The sequence below is a fragment of the Rhinopithecus bieti genome, unplaced genomic scaffold, assembly GCF_001698545.2.
Source record: "Rhinopithecus bieti isolate Rb0 unplaced genomic scaffold, ASM169854v2 scaffold_13017, whole genome shotgun sequence".
Classification (NCBI taxonomy): domain Eukaryota; kingdom Metazoa; phylum Chordata; class Mammalia; order Primates; family Cercopithecidae; genus Rhinopithecus; species Rhinopithecus bieti.
In genome coordinates this window covers 209561-235286 of record NW_016807377.1, presented here as the reverse complement: position 1 = coordinate 235286, position 25726 = coordinate 209561, and the positions used below count along the sequence as shown (strand labels likewise).

The 25726-nt window shown below is 36.7% G+C and overlaps 1 protein-coding gene across 1 annotated transcript in view; it reads right to left on the bottom strand.

Annotated features, from left to right (window-relative positions):
• Positions 1–24082, bottom strand: part of CUNH8orf34 (chromosome unknown C8orf34 homolog) — a 478644-nt gene extending 454562 nt beyond the window's left edge. Inside the window, exon 1 of the mRNA XM_017881532.1 lies at positions 23467–24082. Within this exon, the coding sequence (XP_017737021.1) occupies positions 23467–23793 (327 nt within the window). The 5' untranslated portion in view covers positions 23794–24082. The remainder of the gene's footprint in view (positions 1–23466) is intronic.
• Between the last annotated feature and the right edge of the window lie 1644 nt (positions 24083–25726).

Sequence of the window (25726 nt, the reverse complement as noted above, 5' to 3'; positions counted from 1 at the left end):
CGACATGGTGAAACCATGTCTCTACTAAAAATACAAAAATTAGCCGGGCATGGTGGCACATGCCTGTAATCCCAGCTACTCAGGAGGCTGAAGCAGGAGAATCGCTGAAATCCGGGAGGCGGAGGTTGCAGTGAGCCGGGAGGCTTAAATCCGGGAGGCGGAGGTTGCACAGAGGAATGGCATAGAAAGAGAAGCTCTACTTAGACCAGTCATACCCATCCACTCAACTCTGACTGTCAATCAGGGAAGGATGATGCAGCCCCATTACTCTCAAGCCCAATAGCCTTTACCATTATTTTATTTCAAAATAAAAATATTCTCAGCTGGGTGCTGGGTCACACCTGCAATCCCAGTGCTTTGAGAGTCTGAGGCAAGAGAATTACATGAGCACAGGAATTCTAGGCTGTGGTAAGCTATTATCACACCACTGCTCTCCAGTCTGGGCAACAGAATGAGACCCTGTCTCTAAAAACAAACAAACAAAAAAATTCTGTAAGAATAAATTGCCTAGAATAGCACTATGATTATTGGGTCTGTTATCTTTCAAATAAAATTGGGTATAAGTTTTCTACAACAATGAGTTCTACAGAATTGAACTATACAATGTTATGGATAAAATATCTGTAATTCTAACTAATCTCATACTTTTGTTTTTATTGAAAAATATACATATAATATATAAATATTTTAAAACATTGAAATAATTTAGGGCACAAATTAAAAGTCACCCTCTGACTGCTCCTCTCTCTCCTTACGTATGAGTAAACACTGTAAACAATTTGATGTTAATTCCCCAAACAACAAACACATACACAAATACAAGCATATATAGACATCTTGTTTTGATGTATACAGTTGTCCCTCAGATGCAGAAAGGGATTGGTTCCAGGACCTCCCTTGAATACCAAAGCCCACAGATCTCAAGTTCCTTATATAAAATGACATAGTATAACCTATGCACATCCTCCTGTATGCTTTTAATCACCTCTAAATTACTTATAATATCTAATACAATGTAAATGCTATGTAAATCAGTATTATACCATATTGTTAAGAGAATAATAATGAAGAAAAATGTCTGTACATATTCATTACAGATGCAATTTGTTTCCAATATTTTCATTCCACAGTTGGTTGAAGTCCACAAATGCAGAACCCAAGAATATAGATCAACTGTGTGTATATATATATATATATATATATATATATATATGTGTGTGTGTTATATATACACATACATACACTTATTATATGCATACAATACACATATATAGACACACAATACATACATCCACACATCCATAACTTTTTATTATAGTTGAGACATAAAATATATTAATAATAATGTAACAATCATCTATGCATCACTCATAAAACTACTGGAAAATATTATCAAAATAGTTAAACTTCCCCCATCTCTCCAAAGCATTACCACTTTCTTTATCTGTATTATAGTCCTCATCCATTTATTTAGACTTTTATTATATATGTGGGTGTCCCTTGTGGGGGAGTGCAGTTCTAATACTTCATTGTTTAGGTCCAAGGCCACATTTTCTGTCCCTTACATAGCCATGAAGACCCTATGCTCAAAATTCGAGATGAAGCATACATGCTCAGCAGGTGTGGATTCAGTGTCAAACTCCCAGTCTCATGACCCATTTCCTACTCATGTCTAGCCCACGGATTTCCCTACTGTGTTTTAACCTTAACTGTACATTTAAAAGGAGGTAATTTCTAAGTGATTTAATAAGGAATCGTTGTCAGTTATCTACTTCATTATGTTGCAAGAGATATAAGCATTCCAAGATTCAGTACCTTAAAAATATAGACACCATTCCATGTCAGTATAGGCATTCAGTATATGGATATTTATTTGATTCTTTTTAACAGTTATATGTGTTCAAAAAGATGCTATTTACTATCTGTAGAGATTTATTGTTCACAACTTCTGACCATCTTGTATAATTTGCAATTAAAGTCCTTGTAAATGTTTTGCATGTGTGCAAATATTTTTCTAAAACACATTTCTACAATGAAATTGCTGGTTTAAAGAGTTCTTTTTCACTTTGATATATTGTAACACATTTCAAACCCAAAAGCCTCTTTCAATTTGCAATATCACCAAATTTGAATGAAAGTCCAGAATAAAAAATTATAGGAAGGGTCCCTGAGACAATCATGTGAGTAATTAAAGGAGTGCATTCATGAAAACTGGATCACTTTTCCCCAGCAACTTGACAGCCAGGAGTGGAGGCTGCATAACAGGGCAAGTAAATGGAGCAGTTTCTGACTGAAATGTGAAGATAATTTTGTGTAATGTCTATAAAAATTATTGTTTAGAAAATGTCTACAAAGAAAAAGAAAAGCTACCAAAACACCATCTTTGCCTTAGCAAGAGCGCATGTTTCCAGTTTCCATGATTTGCTTTCAAAATGACATATCAGATATAGTTTTCATGTCTCTGAACTCTAAGTAGGCCCACATTTTAACATAATAATGTAACTTTTTTCAATGCATTGAATAAAGACTTACATATATGTTTCCTGTTCAAGCTCTGTTAATTCAGATTTCCTAATATTTTGAATACCAAAAATTATTCTTAAATGTTTGGTAGAATATTCAAGAGAATGAATAGCCAAGCCACAGAATAGGAGAAAATATTTGCAAAACAGTGTATCTGATAAAGGAATGTTATTCAAAACATACAAAGTACTCTTAAAACTCAACAATAAAAAAAATCTGATTCAAAAATGAGCCAAAGACCTTAACAAACAGCTCACCAAAGAAGATATACAGATGGCAAATAAGCAGATGAAAAGATGTTCAACATCATATGCCATTAGGGAATTATAAGTTAAAATAATGAGATTCCACTACACACCTATCAGAATGGTCAAAATATAGAACACTGACTACACCAAATGTTGGCAAGGATGTGAAGCAACAGAACTCATTCTTTGCCGGTGGAAATTCAAAATGGTACAGCTACTTTGGAAGACAATTTGGCAGTTTCTTACAAAATTAAACCTATTCTTACCATATAGTCCAGCAGTCATGCTACTGGGTGTTTACCCAAAGGAATTGAAAACTTATATCGACAAAAATAAAGAAAAAAGAATAAAAGGAATGAACAAAACCTTTGAGAAGTATGGGATTATTTAAAGAGGCCAAATCTATGAATCACTGGCATCCCAGAAAGGGAGGGAGAGAAAGCAAGCAATTTTGAAAACATATTTTAGGATATTGTACATGAAAACTTCCCCAATCTTGCTAGAGATGTCAATAGTCAAATTCAGGAAATACAGACAATTCTTGCAAGATTATACACAAGAAGATCATCTCCAAGACACATCATCATCAGATTTTCCAAGGTCAAAATGAAAGAAATAACGTTAAAGGCAGCTAGAGAGAAAAGGCAGTTCACATACAAAGTGAACATCATCAAGCTAACTGGATCTCTCAGCTGAAACCCTACAAGCCAGAATAAATTGGAGGCTGATATTCAACATCCTTAAAGAAAAAAATTATTCGACCAAGAATTCTATATGCAGCCAAACTAAGCTTTTAAGTGAAGGAAAATAAGATTCTTTTCAGGTAAGCAAAAGTTGTGGTAATTCATTGCCACCAGACCTGCCTTACAAGAGATCTTGAAAGAAGCACTTAATATAGAAAGGAAAGACTGCTACCAGCTAACACAAAAATGCATTTAAACACACAGACCAGTGTCACTGTAAAGCAACCACACAAACAAGCCAACATAATAACCAGCTAACAGAAAAATGACAGAATCAAATCCACACATATCAATACTAACCTTGAATATAAATGGGCTGTATGTCCCACTTAAAGGCATAGAGTGGCAAGCTGGATAAAAAAGCAAGACCCAGTGGTATACTGTCTTCAAGAGACTCATCTCACATGTAATGACACTCATAGGCTCAAAGTAAAGGGATGGAAGAAAATCTACCAAGCAAATGGAAAACAGAAGAAAAGCAGAAGTTACAATCCTAATTTCAGACAAAACAGATTTCAAACCAACGAAGATCAAAAAAGACAAAGAACGGCATTACATAATTGGAAAGGGTTCAATTCAACAGGAAAACCTAACTATCCTAAATATATATGCACACAACACAGGAGCACCTAGATTCATAAAGCAAGTACTTAGAGACCTACAAGGAGACATAGGCTCCCACACAATAATAGTGGGAGACTTCAACACTCCACTAACAGTATTAGATAGATCATGAAGGCAGAATATTAACAAAGATATTCAGAACCTAAATTCAATATTGGACCAAATGGATCTGATAGACATTTATAGAACTCTTCACCCAAAAACAACAGAATACACATTTGTTTCATCACCACATGACACATACTCTAAAATCAGCTACATAAGTGGACATAAAACAATCCACAATAAATGCAAAATAACAAAAATCATACCAAACACACTCTCTGACCACAGCATGATAAAAAAAAGCAAAACTATGAAAATCACTCAAAATCATGCAGTTACATGGGTAAGTAATGAAGTTAAGGCAGAAATCAAGAAGTTCTTTGAAAATAATGAAAACAAACATACAACATACCAGAATCTCTGGGACACAACTAAGGCTGTGTTAAGAGGGAAATTCAGAGCACTAAATACCCACATCAAAAAGTTGGAAAGATCTGAAATTAACAACCTGACTTCACATCTGAAAGAATTAGAGAAGCAAGAAGAAGTCAACCCCAAAGCTAGGAGAAGATGAGAAATAACAAAACTCAGAGCTGAATGGGAGGAAATTGAGACGCAAAAAAAATTCAAAAGATCAACCAATCCAGGAGTTGATTTTTTTGAAAAAAATTAATAAAATAGATAATCCATTAGCTAGACTAATGAAGAAGAAAAGAGAGAAGATCCGAATAAACATATTTAGAAATGATGAAGGGAATGTTACTACTGACCCCACAGAAATAAAAACAACCATCACAAACTACAGTGAATACCTCTATTACACAGAAACTTGAAACCTAGAAGACATAGTAAATTCCTGGGCACATACACTCTCACAAGACTGAGCCAGGAAGAAATCGATTCCCTGAACAGACCAGTAACAAGCTCCGAAATTGAATCCATAATAAACAGCCTACCAACTTAAAAAAGCCTGGAACCTGATAGAAACGCAACCAAATTCTACCAGATGTACAAAGAAAAGCTAGTGCCATTCCTACTGAAACTGTTTCCAAAAATTGAGGAGGAGAGACTCCTCCCCAACCTGTTATATGAGGTCAGCATTATCTTGATACCAAAACCTGGCAGAGACACAACAAAAAGAAGAAAAACTTCAAGCCAATATCCTTGATGAACATCAATGCAAAAATTCTCAACAAAATACCTGCAAACTGAATCTAGCAGCACATCAAAAAGCTAATCTACCATGATCAAGTAGGCTTCATCCTTAGGATGCAAGGTTGGTTCAACATATGCAAATCAATAAATGTGATTCATCGCACAAATAGAACTAAAGACAAAAACCACATGATTATCTCAATAGACACAGAAAAGGCTTTTGATAAAATTCAATACTCATTCATGTTAAAAACGCCCAGTAAATCAGGTATTGAAGAAACATACCTCAAAATAATAAGAGTCATCTTTGACAAATGCACAACCAACATTACACTGATGGACAAAATCTGGAAGCATCCACCTTTAAAACTGACAAACGACAAGGACGTCCTCTCTCACCACTTCTATTCAACATAGTATTGGAAGCCCTGCCCAGGGCAATCAGGAAAGAGAAAGAAATAAAATGCATTCAAATAGGAAGAGAGGAAGTCAAACTCTCTCTCTTTGCATATTACATGATTCTATATTTAGAAAATGCCATAATCTCAGCCCCAAAGCTCCTTCAACTGATAAACAACTTCAGCAAAGTTGCAGGATACAAAATCAATGTACTAAAGTCACTAGCATTCCTATACCAACAACAGCCAAACTGATAATCAAAGGCAACCCCATACACAATTGCCACAAAAAAACAATAAAATACTTAGGAATACAGCTAATCAGGGAGGAGAAAGATCTCTACCACAAGCATTACAAACACTGCTCAAAGAACTCCGAGAAGACACAAACAAATGAAAAAACATCCCATGCTCATGGATGGGAATAATCAATATAATTAAAATGGCTAGACTGTCCAAAGCAATTTATAGATTCAATGCTATTCCTATCAAACTACTGACAATGTTCTTCACAAAACTAGAAAAAACTATTTTAAAATTCATATGGAACCAAAAACAAGCCTGAATAGTCAAGGCAATTCTAAGCAAAAAGAATAAAACTGGAGACATCACATTACCCAACTTCAAACTATACTACAAGGGTACAGTAACCAAAACAGCATGGTACTGGTACAAAAACAGGCACATAGACCAATGGAACAGAATAGAGAGCCCAGAAATAAAGCTACACATCTATGACCATTTTATCTTTGACAAAGCTGAAAAAAGCAAGCAATGGGGAAAAACTCCCTATTCAACAAATGGTGTTAGGATAACTGGCTAGTCGTATACAGAAGATTGAAGCTGCACTCCTGCCTTACATTACATACAAAAATCAACAAATAAACTCAAGATGGATTAAAGACATAAATGTAAAACCCAAAACTATGAAAATCCTGGAAGACAACATAGGCAATACCATCCTGGTCATAGGAATGGGCAAAGATTTCATGACAAAGACACCAAAAGCAATCAGAACAAAAGCAAAAATTGACAAATGAGATCTAATTAAACTTAAGAACTTCTTCACAGAAAAAGAAAATATCAACAGAGTAAACAGACAACCTACAGAGGGGGGAGAAAATATTTGCAAATTATGCATCTGACAAAGGCCTAATACCCAGCATTGTTAAGGAAGTTGAACAAATTTACAAGGGAAAAATAAACCCACTAAAAAGTGGGCAAAATACATGAACAGACACTTCTCAAAAGAAGACATAAAAGTGGCCAAAAAAAGTATGAAAAAAAGCTTGACATCACTGATCATTAGATAAATGCAAATCAAACCACAGTGAGATACCATCTCACACCAGTCAGAATGGCTATTATTAAAACGTCAAAAATCAACGGATGCTGCTGGGAGTGTAAGTTAGTTCAATCGTGGAAAGCAATATGGTGATTCTTCAAAGACCTAAAAAGAGAACTACCATTTGACCCAGCAACCCCATGAGTGGGCATATACCCAGAGGAATAGAAATCATTCTACTGTAAAGACACATACACATGATGTTCATTGCTATTCATAATAGCAAAGACAGGGAATCACCCTAAATGCCTGTCAATGACAGATTGGATTAAAAAAATGTAGGACATATACACCATGGAATACTATGCAGCCATAAAAATGATGAGATGCTGGAGGCTATTATCCTTAGCAAACACAAACAGGAACAGAAAACCAAATACCGCATGTTCTTATCTATAAGTGGGAGCTAAATGCTAATAACTTATGAACACAAAGAAAGAAACACCAGACATTGGGGTCTACTTGAGGGTGGAGGATGGGAGAGGGAAGAGGAGCAGAAATGATAACTACTGGGTACTAGGCTTAATATTGGGTGATGAAATAATATTTACAAGAGCCCCCCCATGAAATGTGTTTATCTATATAATAATCCTTCACATATACTCCCAAACCTAAAATAAAAGTTAAAAATAAAATTAAATAAATAAAATTTATAAAACTTATGTCCACGTAAAAGCCTGCATATGGATGTTTGTAGCAGCTTTATTTCTAATTGCTAAAACTCAGAAGGAACTAAAATCTCCTTCATTCAGTAGAGAAATGGATAAACTATGGTATATCCAAACAATGAAATATTATTCAGAACTAAAAAAGAAATGAGCTGTCAAGCCATGAAAAGACTAGAGGAAACTTAACTGCATGTTACTAAGTGAAATAAGCCAATCTGAAAAGGCTACATGCTGTATGATTCCAACTATGTAACATTTGAGAGAAGGCAAAAATATGGAGACAGTAAAAAGATCAGGGATTGCCAGGATTTATGGGGGAGGGAGAGATGGATAGGCAAAATACAGAGGATTTTTAGGACAGTGAAAATATTCTGTATGACACTATAATGGTGAATATACATCATTATATATTTGTCCAAACCCATGGAATGTACACCAAGAGTGAACCTACTGTAAACTATAGACTTTGGGTGATAAGGATGTGTCAATGTAGGTTCATCAATTCTAACAGATGTTACACTCTGGTGGAGGATGTTGTGATGGGGGAGGCTGTGCCTGCATGGGGCAGGTGGCATACGAGACACTTCTGTAGCTTCTTCTCAATTTTGCTGTGAACCTAAATCCTCTCTAACAATATGGTCTTTCTAAAAAAAAAAAAAGGTAGGAAGATTATTAAAATATGTTTATTTCAATGCAGAGATTTGGGATTCTCAGAAAGTCTCTAATATGGGAAATTAGTATGTAAAATATATTATATTTCCAATCAGCTAAGAAAGGAGACACATTCAATTAGTGGTATTGAGGCATTTCTACATACATATTGAAATACATAACATATCTTATTTCATTCAGTACAATTTCAAAACAATTGATTTCTTTACTAACATGTATTATGTAGAACAATGTTAACATAGATGTGGGGGACAGGGTGGAGCAAGATGTGTTATTCAGGAAGGTGTGCTTTGGTTGTTAAATACAACTGGGCGTTGTGGTCAGAAAATGTGGCCTGTACAGTTTTCTATGGTAATACATTTGTTAGTATTTTCTTTGTAGCTTAAATCATGGTAAATTTTTTTTTAAATACTATGTGTGTATTTTTTAAATGTACAAATTTACTTGATGAAAATGTTTCTGTACCTTGACACACACACCACATATATATATTATACACACAAATATATACACCCACTTATATGTATATATGTATAAATATACACACACGTATGTACATATATATGTATATATATGTATGTATGTATAATCAAGCTTCTCAATTGGTTATTCCATTCCTTTCTGTATTAATTACTTGCTCTACCAATTTGATAGATATACTCCTGAAAGGAATATTTAAAATTTTCCTACTATGAATATTCATTCTTCCTTGTATTTCTAAGCTTATATAGTTGACTGTCAGGCCTATAAACTGGTTATTCAGTTCCTCCTTGTTTTACCAATTTAGAATGTGTACTCCTAAGGGAAATATTTTAAGTCTGCCTACTATGAATTCTTTCTGTACTTTTTGGCTTTTCTATATATATTTCAAAGCTTTACTTTATGGGCATAAAAGTTTTTAAAGTAGATCATGGAATACTTATATATAATAAATATTTTAAAATCTCTATAACAAATATAATGTACCTCACTTTGAATTCTATTGTGCCAGATACTAGCAATGCAATGTCAATTGTCTCAGTATTATTAGTAAATATTTTTCCGTTTTCCTCTGCATTCAGCATTCTGTATCATCTTGTTCCTGGTGTGTCTTTCATACAGATTATGCAAAGATTTTTAATCCCATCTAGGAATCTGTGATTTGATAAAATAACTTAATACATTTATATTTATTAAACTTACTGCTCTGTCTGGACTTGTTTCTGGTATCTCCTTTTGTTTTCCACTTCTCATGCTGTCTCATGTGATGTCTTTAATGTGCTATTCTTGTTAATTTAACTAAATATTACTTACTTTTTGGTATTGTGTTTCTAATTATTTGGAAGCAACACATTTATATTCTAGAGATTACTTTAAAATTTTCAACACGTATGTTAATACTTTTCCATCAATATCACAGATCACTACCCATGTTACTCCCCACCAGTAAAAATTACAAAAAGTTTGCTTAACACATATTTTGCTCTTAGATTTTCACTTTTTTATCTGTATCCAATCTTTTTGTATATTCAAATTACTTTACCTTCCAATTAACTAATGCTATAATTTGCTCTATTCTTTCTATTATGCAACCCTGCCTACTTTTCTTGAAAGTTAAAAAACCATATTTTGGGCTGGGAATATTTTTCATTAAACTTTATGTTTTGAAGTAATTGTAGACTCATATTCAGTTGTTAGAAATAATATAAAGAAATCCCATGTACATTTTATTCATGTTCCCTCATTGGTAATATTTTTGCAAAACTATAGAAGAATATCATAACCAGGGTGTTTATATTGACAAAGTCAGGGTATAGGACATTTTGATCACAATAAGAATCCCTGATGTTGTTACATTGTTTCATCCACTTTCCTCATTTCCCTACTCCACCCCTGACACCCAAAAATCACAAATAAAAATTTTGTCACTATTTTATAAATGTAATCACATAATCATATAACACATAAACTTTTCATTTGGCTTTTTTCACTCAGCATATTTCTCTGGAAATTCGTCTAGATTTTAGCATGCATTGATAGCTTATTCTTTTTAACTGCTGAATAGTATTCCATGTCATGAATATGCCGCATTTGTTTAGTGATTCAGCCATATCTGGGGTTGTTTCTAGTTTTTTTACTATTGTAAATAATACTACTAGAAACATCATGTACAAGTTTTGGTGTTAACATAAATCTTCATTTGTCGGGGATAAATGTTCAGGAGTGTGAACACCGATATTTGGTAGTTGTATGTCTACTTTAAAATAATTTTTCAGCTGGGTATGTTGGCGCATGCCTGTAATCCCAGCACTTTGGGAGGTCAAGACAAGTGAATTGCTTAAGCCCAGGAATTCGAGACCAGCCTGGGCAACATGGTGAAACCCCATCTCTACAAAAAACACAAAATTTGGCTGGGCACGATGGCTCATGCCTGTAATCCCAGCACTTTGGGAGGCTGAGGCAGGTGGCTCATGAGGTCAGGAATTCGAGACCAGCCTGACCAACATGATAAAATCCCATCTCTACTAAAAATACAAAAATTAGCTGGGCATGATGGTGCACACCTGTAATCCCAGCTACTCAGGAGGCTGAGGCAGAAGAATCGTTTGAACCCGGGAGGCGGAGCTTGCAGTGAGCTGAGATTGCACCACTGCACTCCAGCCTAGGCAGCAGAGTGAGACTCTGTCTCAAAAAAAAATAAAAATAAAAAATAAAAAATAAATTAAAAAAAAAAATTAGCCAGGCATGGCATCATATGCCTGTAGTCCCAGTTACTTGGGAGGCTAAGTTGGGAGGATCCCTTGAGTTCAGGGAGGCAGAAGTTGCAGTGAGCCAAGATCATGCCACTGCACTCTGACCTGAGCCACAGAGTGAGACCCTGTCTCAAAAATAAATAAATAAATGTAAAAATAAAATAAAATAATTAGTCAAAGTGTTTTCCAGAGTGATTGTACCATTTTATATTCTTACCTGCAATGCATGAGTGATTCAGTCTGTCTTCATCCTCACCATCATTTGGTGGTCTCAGTTTTATTTTAGCCATTCTGATAGGTGTGTAGTGATTTCTCATTGTGGTTTTAATTTGTATTTCTCTAATGGCAAATGGTTTTGAACATCTTTTCATGTACTTATTTACCATCAGTATACACCCTTACGTGAAATGTCTCTTCTTGTCTTTTATCCATTTTCTAATTGCATTTAGATTATTAAAAGGAGTGTTGGTTAATTTGTTTTGTTTTATTTATACAAGTAGTCTCCCCTTAGCTTGCAGGTATTCATTCCAAGACCCCCAATGGATGCCTGAAACTATATACAGTACCAACCCTACTTACACACAAATTTCTTCTTTTCCTCTTCACAATTTCATGAAGCTTCATTCCTACTGTATATCTTAGCAACCTCAGCCTATGATTTTTTTTCTTTCCCCATTAAGGAGAGAACTTTCACCTTTTCACTTAAGCATGTTAAGGCTTCTCTTTGGAATGGCTGAATTGCCAGCATCACTACTTTTGCATTTGGAGGCCATTACCAAGTCAAATAAGGGTTACTCGAACTCAAGCACTGAGATACCACAACAGTCAATCTGATAACTGGGACTGCTACTAAGTAACTGACAGGTGGGTGGGTAGAATAGACAATGTGGGGATGCTGGACAAAGGAATGATTCACCCCTCACCCAAATCGAGTGGGACAAGGTTAGACTTAATAATGCTACTCAGAATGATATGCAATTTAAAACTTATGAATTGTTTATTTCTGGAATTTTCTGTTTCATATTTTTGGGCCATGGTTGACCATGAGTAACTGAAACCAGAGATAAGAGGGGGCTACTACTCTGCTGAGTTTGAGAGGTCTGTATTCTATAAATAGAGCTTATCCATTTGTTAGATGTGTGCTTTGAAAATATTTTCTCCTACCCAGTAACTTATCTTCTAATCTTTTTAATACAGTCTTTCACAGAGCAAAAGTTTTTAATTTTGCTGAGGTCCAATTTATCAATATGTCCTCCTACAGATTGTGCTTATGGTGTCAAGTCTAAGTGTAACTCTAGATCTCTAAGAACTTTCCTTAGAATTTCCTTGTTTTTAAGTGTTGTTTTCAAAATTTACATCTATAACTTTTATTGACAAATATTATATATATTATGATGTACAATGTAATATTTTGATATATTATACACTGTGAAATGACTAAATCATGCTTATTAACATATCTGTTGCCTTATATACTTATCATTTTTGTTTGTGGTGAAAACATCTAAAATGTACTCTGTTAGGAATTTTCAAGTATACAATACATTAACTACAGCCACCGTGCTATAAAATAGAGCCCAGAATTTATTCCTTCTGTTTAACTGAACCCTCATATCGTTTGACCAACATCTCCCAATCTTTCTCCTCACACACCACCCACAACCCCTGATGTGTTAGGCCATTCTTGCATTGTTATAAAGAAATACCTGAAACTGGATAATTTATAAAGAAAAGACTTTAATTGGCTTATAGTTCCGCAGGCTATACAAAAAGCATGGCACTGGCATCTGCTCAGCTTCTGGGACAGCCTCAGGGAGCTTTTACTCATGACAAAAGGTGACGAACAGGCATGTTTCATGGCAAAAGCAGGATGGGCAGAGGGGCACAGGGGTAGGTGTTGCACCACTTAAACAGATCTCATGAGAACTCACTCCTATCGTGAGGCCAGCACCAAGCCATGAGGGATCTGCCTCTGCCACCAGGACCCAAACACTTCCCACCAGGCCCCAACTTCAACCCTAGCAATTACATCTCAACATGAGATATGGAGGGGATACCCACACTATATTATCTGGTACCCAGTATTCTATTAATAGTCTCTGCTTTTACAAGTTCCTTTTTTTTTTTTTTTTTTAGATTTCACGTATATGTGACATCATTAAATCTGTGACATACTTTAAGTAAATTTTTGTATAAGGTGTGAGACTGAGGTTGAGCTTTGGTTTTCTGCCAATGGATATCCAAATGCTCCAGCAGCATTGATAGTTAAAAAAAGCTATCGTCCCTCCATTGAACTAATTCTGTACTTTGACAACCCTCATGAATGGGACTGGCATCCCTAGAAGAGATCCAAGAGAGTTTCTTTGCCCTTTCCATGTGAAGACACATAGAGAAGCCACCATCTATGAATCAGAAAGTGGGTCCTCACCAGACACCAAATCTGCCAGGCACCTTGATCTTGGAATTCCAGCCTCCAGAACTGTGAGAAATAAATTTCTATGGTTTATAAGTCACCTAATTTATGGTATTTTCATTATAGTAGGCCGAAGGTACAAAGACAGTTGATTACATTGATTTTCTAATTGGATTATCCTTGCATCCCTGTAAGAAACCTCACTTGGTCATGGTGCTTAAGTTTTTTTTTTTTAATTTCTGAATTTTGTTTAATTTTGTTAAGGTGTTTTGTGTCTATATTCATAATGTAATGAATTTTATCTGTAGTTTTCCTTTTCATACAGTTTTTGTCTGGTTTTGGTAAAAGGGTAAAACTAGCTTCATAAAATAAACTGGGAATTCTTTCCTCCTCTTTTGGAAGAGAGTATATAGAATTAGTATTGATTCTTTTTTAAATGTTTGATGATAATCTTCATTGAATTGATTTGGGCCAGAAGATCTTTACTTGGGGAGTTTTCAAAATGCAAATTCAATTCAATTATGTACTTCATGTTCCATGAATTGTCCAATTTGTATTTTCAAAGACGTTGTCTATTTCAATTACGTTGTCAATTATGTGTATAGAGTCATCCCTAGTGTTACCTTATTATTCTTTTGATGTCTGCAGTCCATAGTGATCTCCCATATCATTCCTGTTTTTGAATTGAGATTTCTCTCTTTTTCCTTCGTGAGTCTTGCTAAAGCTTGGTCAATTTTATTAATCTTTCAGAGAACAAACTTCTACTTAGTTCATCTCATTTTCCTCTGGCTTTGTTCACTCAGCGTAAGTCATGATTCATTTGTGTTACTGTGTGCATCATTAATTCATGTTTTTATATAAGAATAGTATATGTATGTATGCAATTTTTTTATCCAATAACATATCAATCCACCTGTTTTCAATTTGGGGCTACTAGAAATAAACCTCACTTGCCAAACTTTTTTCCAAAGTGGTTGGACCATTTTGCATTCCCACTATCAGTATATAAAAGTTCTAATTGCTCCAAATCTTCACCAACACTTATTAAAGTCAGTCTTTTTAATTTTAGACATTCTAATGAATGGGTAGTGGGTTTAGCTGTATTTCCCTAATGATATTGAGCAGCTGTTCATTCACTTATTTTGCCACGTATACATCTTCTTATGAAAAGCGTCTCTTCAATTACGTTGCTTATTTATTGAATTGTTTTCTTCTCTTCTTATCATACCAAAAGTATCGTATATAGCAAAGTATCATAACAAAAGTATTCTTTATATATAATAGACAGGAGTCCTTTTTCAGATATGTAGTCTATCTTTGGTTTGCTTTTTCATTTTCTTAACTATGTCTTTTGAAGAACAAATGCTTAATTTTAAATAAGTCCATTTTATTGATTTTTTTACAGTTTATATATTTCTGTCATATTTAAGAAATATTTTCAAATCCCAAGCTCACAAAAATTATCTCCTACACTCTCTTTGAGAAGAAAAAAGGTTTTACATTTAGGTAATAATCCATTTCAATTTACACCAATACTGCACTGCCTTTTACTTATAACTGATTTAATGACTGTTGAAGTCAGGTAGCATATATAATTCAATATATTAATAGTATTGAGTTTTCCTATTCATAAATAAGAGTACATCTCTTCATTTATTTAGATATTCTTTAATTTTTTCAAGAGTTTTTATACATGTTAGTATAGGGGTCTTATATATCTTTTAAAATTTAATTCCTAAGTATTTCATATTTTAATACCATTATAAATGGTACTTTTACTATTTTAACTTCTGATGGTTGTTTGCTTGAACATAAATATGTAATTGATTTTGTACCTTGCATCTAAAACCTTAATAACTTTACATATTATTTTTTGTATCTTTTTTGTAGATCCCCTCTAATCTTCTACATAGACTATGTTTATTTTACATATTTATGTTTATTCTACATAGTCTATGTAGAAAATTGTTAAGACTATGTAGAATTGTTAAGACTATGTAGAATTGTTAAGATGTCAATTCTGCCTAACAGCACCTATAAATTCAACACAATCCCAATCAAAATTCCAGCAGGTATTTTTATATGAAAATTAACAAAATGATCCTAAAATTTATATGAAAGTGAAAAGGACCTAGAACATATAATTCTTAAAACCCCAAACAACCCAAATAAAAATGGGCAACATATTTGGACAGACACATCACCAAAGATATATGAAAGGCAAATAATCACAAGAAAAGAAAATTCATCTCATTAGACATCAGGGAAGTATAAATCAAAATAACAATGAGATATCATTACAAACCTGTTAGAATGGCTAATGGGTTTCTGGCTAAAAAGACTGACAATACCAAGATTGGGTGAGGATATGGAACAACTGGAACTCCTATAAACTGTTCACAGAAATGTCGAATTGTACATCCACTTGAATAGCTAGTTTATTTAAAAATTTAACATATACCTACCATGTAGTTCAGTCAATCCACTCCAGGTCTTTACATAAGAAAAATGAAAGCACATAGCCATATGGAATACAACTCAGCAATAAAAAGAAATAAAAAATTGGTAACATGCTGCAACATGGATGAATATTAAAATAATTAGGTTAATAATTATTAACTTAATGATGTTAAAGAGGATATACCAAGAAAATGCATAGTGTGTGATTCCATATAGATGAAACTCCAGAAAACGAAACCTAATCCACAGTGACAAAAAGGAGATCAGTTGTTGCCTGAAGATGCAGAAGGAGTAAGGAGAAGAGGAATTACAAACAGGCTTCTAGACAGTAGGAAGAGCATATGAGGAACCTGTTCCAACTGAGACAATGCATTTTAAGGTACTTTCCAGGAAATTCCAAACAATATTTTCACTACATATGCTCTGGTTTGAAAGCGGCCCCTTCAGAATTCATGCGTTGCCATACTCAGGGGGGTTATAAGTGAGGTCTTTAAGTGATGATTAGATGAAGAAAGCTGCTCCCTCATTAATGGGATTAGAGCCCTTTTAAAAGAGGCTTCATACAGAGTTCAGCTAGCTTGCCCTTCTGCCTTGTGCCACATGAGGGCAAAGTAAGAGGGCCCTCACCAGATCAAATGCCAGCACCATGATCTTGGACTTCCCAGTCTCAAGAACTGTGAGAAATAAAGGCATTGTGTAATAGCAGCAGAAAAACTAAGAAAACACATCATTCACTCTGGGTTACTGACTATATGTAGGTGCAAAGAAGATGCCACATTCGTAATGAAGAAATTCTGTACACAAAGGAGAAAGTGTCTCTCTCAGCACTCTTTCTTGTGTTCCAGCACTCTCATGCGTTTATTGTGTAAATACTATTTTCAGATATTTCAAAATGATTTTGAGAGGGAGAAGAGGAAAATGCATATTCTTAGTTAACCAGAATTGCACATTTTCATTACTCAGATTTTTAACTATTTATTGTATAAGTCACTTCCTTGTATAAACATTGATGAAATTCTTAACTACATTCACACAATTTACTGTTTAAAGAAACCCAGTGGGTGAACTGTTTTGCAAATACTGATTTCCTAGGTGCTCTTTTAAATTATTTTTTGTAATTTTTCTTTTGAGGTAATTTTAAATTTATAGTAAAAGTTTAGGAACAACACTAATAATTCCTTATTCCCTTCACATAGAGACCACATTCAAATTTTGTCAACTTTCCCAACAATCTCTTTCATAGCAGAAGTATTATATCTAGAACCATATTTTGCACTTAGTTGCCATGTCCCTTCAGTCTGAGGCCTCTCTTGACCCTCATGACTGTAACATTTTTGAAAACTCTAGAAAAGTTACTTTATAGATTTTCTCTATTAGCTTTATGAGATATTTTCTCATTATTCAGTTCAGGTTATACACATGATTGTCAGGAAAATCACAAAACAATGCTGTGTTGTTTTAAATGCATTCTACCATGGGCATACAATATTGCTTTATCTCAGTGTCGGCCTGGTTTCTTTACTGTAAAGTTACTTTTTCCCTTTGTAATTTACAAGTATTTGTAGGCAGATACTTAGAGATTATGTAACACCTCATTGTTTATCCAACTTTTACCCATTGATTTTAGTACTGATTAATGTTTCTTGCCTGAATTATCTTTCAGATGGTTGCCAAGTAGTGATTTTCTAATTCCATCATCCCTCTACTTTTACTAGTTGGCATTCTACCATAAGGTAATGCTGTCTCTTCTTCCCATGAATTGAGCACATTCCACATTGCATTAGATCCCAGTGAAGTAAAATATTCCTATTTTATTCAGTAAAATAATCTGTTACTATCATTTTTGATTTTGACCCTCAAGATGTCTTAGGGGTAGGCACCTCCTCTGTGTCCTTTGATACATACTTACTATTCTTTGAGCTCTTCCTTACTTTTTGACATATGATACTACATAACTTGCTTAGCCCCAAACCTGGAATCAACCATTTCTTCAAGGATACCTGGTTCTACTTACTGGAGAACGGTATTTAGAAACCAAAATGTGGGTGCTAGGTGTGCTCATTGTTAAATGTGGGTGCTAGGTGTGCTCATTGTTACCAGGATGTTGCTATTCCCAGGCCCTTCCAGTAGACAAAGTTGGAAAGTAAATGTAGGTATATGCACTTAAGTATATGTAAATACATACAAATCTATATTTATTTCTATTACATCTACACATATTTCTATGATTGAAAGTCATGAGATCACACCAACACCTCCAATTTCAAATCAACACAAGGTTCATTCTAGCTTTCCCTACACTATCTCTGTGACTCCTATGTCCATCAGAAAGAACGCTGACATGAATATATATTTTTTCAATATATTTTCAATATATTTAATTATTTTCTCAATACCCTGCCCCCACCTTGTATGTAACAAATCTTCTGACCCTGCCAGGCCACTGCCCACTCAACCCCTTTCTTTAATCATGCTCCGATACTTTCCAGGTGAACTCCCAACTTAGCTGTCCTTGTCCTATGGGTCTTAGCTGTTCTCTTTGTATGGTTCATGGCTTCTTAATTGAATCACCAAAAAAAAAAAAAAAAGAGCGGGGGTAGGAAAGTCTATGTTATTTTTGTAGTCTCATATTTCCATTGATCACATTAAAATTTGTGTGGATTAAAATATGATTTATTTCTTTCTTTTGTGATGGGGTCTTGCTCTGTTGCCCAGGCTGGAGTGCAATGGCATGGTCTTGGCTCACTGCAACCTCCATTTCCTGGATTCAAGTGATTCTACTGCCTCAGCCTCCTGAGGAGATGGGATTACAGACGTGCACTGCCATGCCTGGCTAATTTTTGAATTTTTAGTAGAGATGTGGTTTCACTGTGTTGGCCACGCTGGTCTTAGGTCTCGAATTACTGACCTCAAGTGATCCAGCTGCCTCAACCTTCCGAAGTACTGGGATTACAGGCATGAGCCACCATGCCTGCCCAAAATATTATTTCTTTTTTCAAAGTTATTGATGCCATATTGGTATATGTACATATTATTATTTCTAAGGTTATATAGTGAGCTATTTATTGAGTTGAATTTTGAGTCACTTTGAAAGCTATTTAAAAGCTGCATGAAAATAAAATACATTAAGGCAGAAATGAAAAATAAATGGGCTGGTAACAGAAACATGTCAATTAAAGTAACATTTTTAAAAACTGTTTTGAAGTAAATCAATGACAACACTTAACTTGGACTCTGGGCAAAATTTTATAAAATAGAACTGCTTTCTTTGTCTTCTGCCTCCTCTAAGTGCTCTGAGATTATAAAGAGTAATGCAGATTTTGATATAGGAAATGTCTTCATAACCTCAAGCACTGGGAAAGATCACCTGACAATCATTACTCCAAAAAATATATTTACAATATTTAAGTTGAACATATTATAAGTACCAAGCTTATATTGTATTACTTCTCTAACAAGGCATTTTCCTAATCATTTTTATTAAAATGACATTTTACCTTTATTAATGACAACTTATTTTTAAATATTAAAATATCTTTCTGGAGGGGAATTTTACCTCTGGCCATAAGTGAGTAACTAGTATCCTTCTTATCGCCAAACCACTGCCCTAAACAATCATAAGCCTGCCTAAATAGGACAAAATATTTCTTTTCATGTCTTAAACAACAGGTAGCCCAAGGCCGTGATCCTTATGAGAGGGGGAACAACCAAAGGAGACCTCCACACACACTACAGCTCTCTGATAAAAGCAAGGGTTATTTTTAAGATATGAACAGGGAGGTCAATAAAGTGAAATAATGGGCTTGCTGAGGGTTGGCAGCAAATCGGAGTTCAGGGTTGCATACATGGCTGGAAGATGTGCAGCGGGGTACCAGAGAAGAGCTAGCTGGGCAATAGCAAAATGTATAAGTGATGCTGGCTTTGACCACAAGTTTGATAAGTCCACTTCATAACATATACGCCAAATCAGTTAATGCAAATTTACACCATGTGAGTAGAAGCAATCTGAGCGGAACAGAGAAGGTGATAGAGTGAGTCCATTCTATTTGGAGTGGGTCATAACACACTTAGAGAAATGTAGTGACTTTGGTTTGCCACATCTTCAGTACACAGATTTAAAAATTCTATGGTGATTTTATGATGATCCCCGCTATTCAGCTTTTTAATAATTTAAGATTTCACACTCTTGTGAGTGTGATCAGGCCTGACCAAGATATATAACTGCCCTGAGCATCTTCCAATCAATAATCCTCAACTAATTATTCTATTTACTTAATGGGAATGGGAGAAACTAAAAAGTTTCTATTTCTTTATATAAAATGTGTGTGTGTGTGTGTGTGTGTATACAAACACACATGGAATATATATATTCCACTATATATAATATCTATATATATCACAAATACATATTTTGTAAGATGTAAACTATTAAATCTTACAAAACTTGGAAAGTTTGTGAAATGTATTTTTCATCTTATACCTACATATTATCTAATCAGAATATCATTGTCCAGAATTCTAATGCAATGATTTTTAGGCATAGTTTTGTAATGCTTCAAAACATCTTCAATGAAATTTCAAAGTAGTACAAATTTATTCTCCTGAGTCAGCTGGAAACAAAATTAATATCGATTTAAAATTATTTTTGAAACTCCATACTGCATGTAACACTTTCATAAGCATCTCAAATCAAAAAATGTTAGCAATAAACAAATTAAGTAAGAAATAAACTAAGTAAACAAACTAGGTAAATAAGTCCTACAGGTAAAAAAGAGGATACAAGTATTCTCAGTATCAGTGAATAGGTTACTTTTTGCTATTGTTTTAAATAACATTCATGGATTATCTTTAAAGTACCTCACACCAATTAAGTTTTCTTAAAACATTCCTAACTTAAACTATCCACAAGGGGGACATATTGTCAGATACTGCATATTTTCCAAACTGAAAGAAGCCTGTGTCAGCTCCCACTGACTCAACACGACAAAGCATAGATGATGAGACATGGAGTTGCCAATTTCAATTTGTGAGTGGTAAATGGAGATTTTAGCTCAGTTTCTCAAAACGTGGCCCAGAAATTAAAATTGTAGCAAACATTTTTGCTGCTTCTTAATATGTTCAGATTGCTGGGTGCCTCCTCTGACCCAAATCAATTCCTGTGAAAACTATTGAGTAAGGTCCTAGAAGAGAACAGTCCCTAGGTAAACAATGTCCATTTCACAGGTGGCATTTCTTCACTGGTTTTCTAACAAGAAACAAGATAGGCTACATGCTAGTAAAATCTTCCAATTTTGTGAAATACATATAATTGTACTCTCAAAATCAAGCTCTATCGCAATCAAAATTGTTGCATAAGGAACTGTGTTACATCCAGCTTTTAGTCAAAGAGAATTTATTATCCATTTTTCTCCCTTCAATTATTTAAAGTGAACATCAAACCTTAAAAATGCACTCCTCACCACTGCAATCTAAGCTAATGCCAGTGTATGTCATATGTATTCAATAAAATGCAAAGCATGGTGGTGCTTGTTTTCTGGTGGACCTAAAGCTTTTGAGACATATTGCTATCACTTAAAATTCTTCAGCGCAGAACTTGCTGGTGAATATTAAAGGGTGGGGGTTAGGGGGTACTTGATAAATATCCATTTGAGTTTATTTTCTAATTCTGTAGAAAGTTTACATATATTCCTAATTTTGTTATTATCACTTGGAAAGAATCTTGAAGATTTTAAAATAACAAATGAAAACGGTATTTATTAAAAACAATTCGTTTATTCTCTCAGGCTAATTGTACTTTATACTCTAGGAGCGTAGAGAGCAAACACACATTCTAAATGTATTTATTTTATGATTCTTTTGATGCAATTAATACACCGCGTTGAAGAAGGTTTATGCTTCTGCCTTTTAAAAAATTATATAGGATTATGTATAATCAATAATCATTAAACTAAAGGCAAAGAAATCTGTTAGCTCCATCAATTTTATTTCGCTCTTGCATGGATTGCCTTTGTCCACATTTTTGGCAGAAACAAGAATCAATGCAATTGTAAGACTCTGCACCCCACAATGTGAGCCTCACTTGAAACAATGGTCGTATCGTCCAAGACAGATCATCGGTAAAGTTCGGCAGAAAAACTTGGGAGATCTTGCAAATCTTGTTATGTGAAGCCAGTCCTCCCAAAAGACCTATTCGACCACACCTTTGTCCTCCTCGTCCTTTTTTTGCAGGCTCATTAACTCGCATTATTTTTTTGTTCTCCGCAGTTCTCACTTGCTTTTCTTCAGTCTTTGCTAGGTTCTGCGCGATCTCCAATGCAGCCTCTTCCACTAGCCGCGATTCTGCCTCTCTCAGACGCTGACACGTAACCTCCCCCTATCCCCACCCCAAGCCCTCACCCAAGACCAAGAACAGCTACAAGCTTCTGGGAGACGTGGGGGGCGGGGGCAAGGCGGGAGCACCTCGCCCCTCCCGCTAACTCTCGCCGTCGGTCAGTACCCCCTGAACTGGATGGGACCATGGGAGTCCCTCCCCAAGGGCCTCCACTTCTGACTACGGCCGCACGCCCCACCCCTGCCCAGCACCCAGGCAACCCCCGGGACGCTTTGCTGGTGCCAAGCTTCAATCTCTCGTTCTCATTTTCTCTTGTCCTCACGCTCTTTCTTCTACTGTATTTTTGTCAATTCTTTAATGGCGAGGAAAAAAGAAAACAAAACACCAGCTCAGAGCTATAGTCTCCTTCCATAAATACGTGTGTGCTTTTCAGAACCTTTCTCTGTCCCTTTCTCCTGCTAACACATGTGGGGTCTGCAGTGCAAAGGACTCTCCTTTCGTCCAGCGACCAATGGCAGTCTCTCAGTTTGCCAATTTCATTCATCACGCCCGCACCTACTGAAGCCTACTCCTCACCAGTTCAGCTTTCTTCCAGTTAATCGTATTAACTGCTAAGCACCTCCTCCGCCTTTTCGGGTTCTATTACCGCCCTCATTAAAAAAAAAAAGAAAAGAAAAGAAAAAGAAAAAAGAAAATCCAACACGAACACGCAAGACAGCGTGAATTCAAGAAAGAAAGTGTGCGTGTGCAACACAGTCTGAGTGTGTGCATCCGTATGCATCGCCTGCCTCAGCCTGCCCAGGTACTGAACATGTGGCTGAGAGGTGCACGACAGTCAGAGGGCTCAAACTTCCGCTGCCAGGCTGAGGCTGGGCCCTCCCAAGCTCACCTGTCTGCGTTCAGGTAACTGGCTAAGTGCCCGCCCGGCCGCGTTCCAAGACACCTGGCCGGGACAGAGCGAATGCCGGTGAACCCCAGGGCGCCCTCTCCCGCGAGTTCGTTCTCTAGCCCTCCTTCCCTGGGAGGGGTGGGGTGGGGGGTGTTCTGTTTTCATTACTGCACCCCTTCCCCTAAAGACAACGGGACTGCCCTCCTCCACAGAGCCTTACCTCAAACAGGGGACCGATCTTGTTCTTCTCCAGGTAAGCCTGGATCCGGGTTTGCGGATGAGACGCCATGGGGAACAGATGGGACCGCGGAGAGAGTGCGGGAAGAACGCGCGGCTGTGCGCCTCCGCTGGGGACAACCCTCCTTTTACCCGGACTGGGGCCGAAACAGGAGCTCCGGAGCCTCGGCTGCCCTGCGTGGCTGGCTCGGCCCCGGCCGCGGCCGTGAGTGGCAGTCCGGGGAGCCACGCGCGCGTGGGGCGCTGAGAGCCGGAAGCCTGGGCGCAGCGCCGCCAACTCAGACAACTCCCAGGCTAGGGGAGAACTCATTCATCGCGTTCTCCGCCTTGCGCCCACCCTCGCCGCTCTCCGCAGCGCCCGGCGTAGTGGGGGAAATTCGAGGCAGAGGTTCCTTTCTCCTCTGGGCGGCAGCAGCAGGAATCAGGGGGCGGGAGGCGAGCCGTGACGAGGGGCGCACGCGGGCGGACAAGGGACGCGGGGCTCGAACTCGCCACCAGCGTCTGTGCTTGCGTGTGTGTGTGTGTCCGTGCGCGCGCGACTGTGTGTGCCTGCTCTCCCAGGTGACGGGAACAAACAGCCCGGGCTTCTCCCCGAGGCTGCTCGCTCTACCAGCCGCTCCCTAGCGACAGCGCCGCTTAAAAAGCCAATGGTGAAGGTGCTTCTTTCAAAGTGCACATAAATCTGGTGCTTGTTGGCTACTCCTTGGCAGCTACAAATGCAGTTCGAAAGGGGATCGTCCCCACCGCCCCTTCTGAGCCTCCTCAGCACCTTCTGCCCTGCCTACACTAGCGCAGGGGTTGAGAAGGGCAGAGTTGTGAGAAAGTGCGTGGGTACAAAGGTTTGCCGCGAAAAAAGAAGTTGCCTTCCTTTTCAAAATCTGGCTTGGCCTGGAGCAAGTCGACGCGGGAATGCAGCCTGAGAACCCAGCTGAAAACTCCCGAAGTGCAGGCGCTCAAAGGTTGGAACGAGCCCTTCAGCATGTGACAGGGAGAAGAGAAATGAGCGAGCCAGCCCTCCCCTCCAAAGTTGGCCTTCCTAATCCACTCCTTGAGTCATGTCTGTATACCTGTAACTGCATCTCAGACGCCACACTATCCCGCTTAACAATGTTTGCTCTAGATACTGCGTGAGCTGCTCAAATTTAGCCAACACCTTTCTTATATGCAGGGATTTCAGAGTCGAAGATTTGCAGATAGCCCAGGCTTCCTCACAAAGCTCTTTCTTGTGAAACACAACACTGAGGTCCCAATGACAATTTCCCTGGCTCCTAATCATGATATGCTGCCAAAATTAGATTTATTTTTAATAAATATGAATGTTCAGAATGATGGAAATAGTTTTCCTAAAAGCTGACTGCAGCAGTATATATTTTCTTTCTTTCTTCACTGTGTTCTGAATTTCTGTTACTCACAGTTTCTTTATTGGTGTTCATGCTTTCCTTCTGTATTTTAAATATGTGGAAACATGTAATAGTTAGATAATAGTGAAATATCCCAGGAACTATTGTTAATTTCATATATTAAGATATGAGAAATCTCCTAGAATAACTAGGAGCTTAACCATCCCTGATAACCTGAAATGGACATGATCCAGGGTGAAAAGATGTCCACATTAATACTTTTACAATCAGACTCATGATCTGCCTAGGGAGAGTTAAATTAAACAACAGTGAGGTGCCCAGGGTTGCCTCGTGCTTTCCATTGTGGTTCGAAGGTATATTTACTTATGTATTTTTTAATATGTCCAAGATAAATTAAATAACAGAGGGAATACCAACATTTCTGTTTGCTAAAAGGTATAGTGTAGAGCCATAAGGAAGGCCATCTATCACCCAGCTAAAAAGCCTACTATTTCTGATACCACATAAGGTACTAAGATGGTACCCTTCCTGAAATCAAGAGTCTTTTTCTTTAAAGAGGCATCAGGAGGATGCCTCTTTAAATGAAATAAAGATACTTATTAAGTCTTCACCATGCTCAGACTATTGCACTTAGGGCTTTGAATAGAAGAGACAAAGCTTCAGCTGGCAAAATGTGTGTTTTAAAGAGAGAATTAAGCCAAGTGTAGAGGCTCATGTCTGTAATCCCAATTATGTGGAAGGATCACTTGAGGCCAGCAATTCGAGACTGGGCAACATAAAAAGACCCCATTTCTAAAACAATTTTTTTTAATTAGCTGGGCATAGTGGTGCACACTTATAGTTCCAGCTGCTGGGTAAACTGAGGCAGCAGGACCCTTGAGC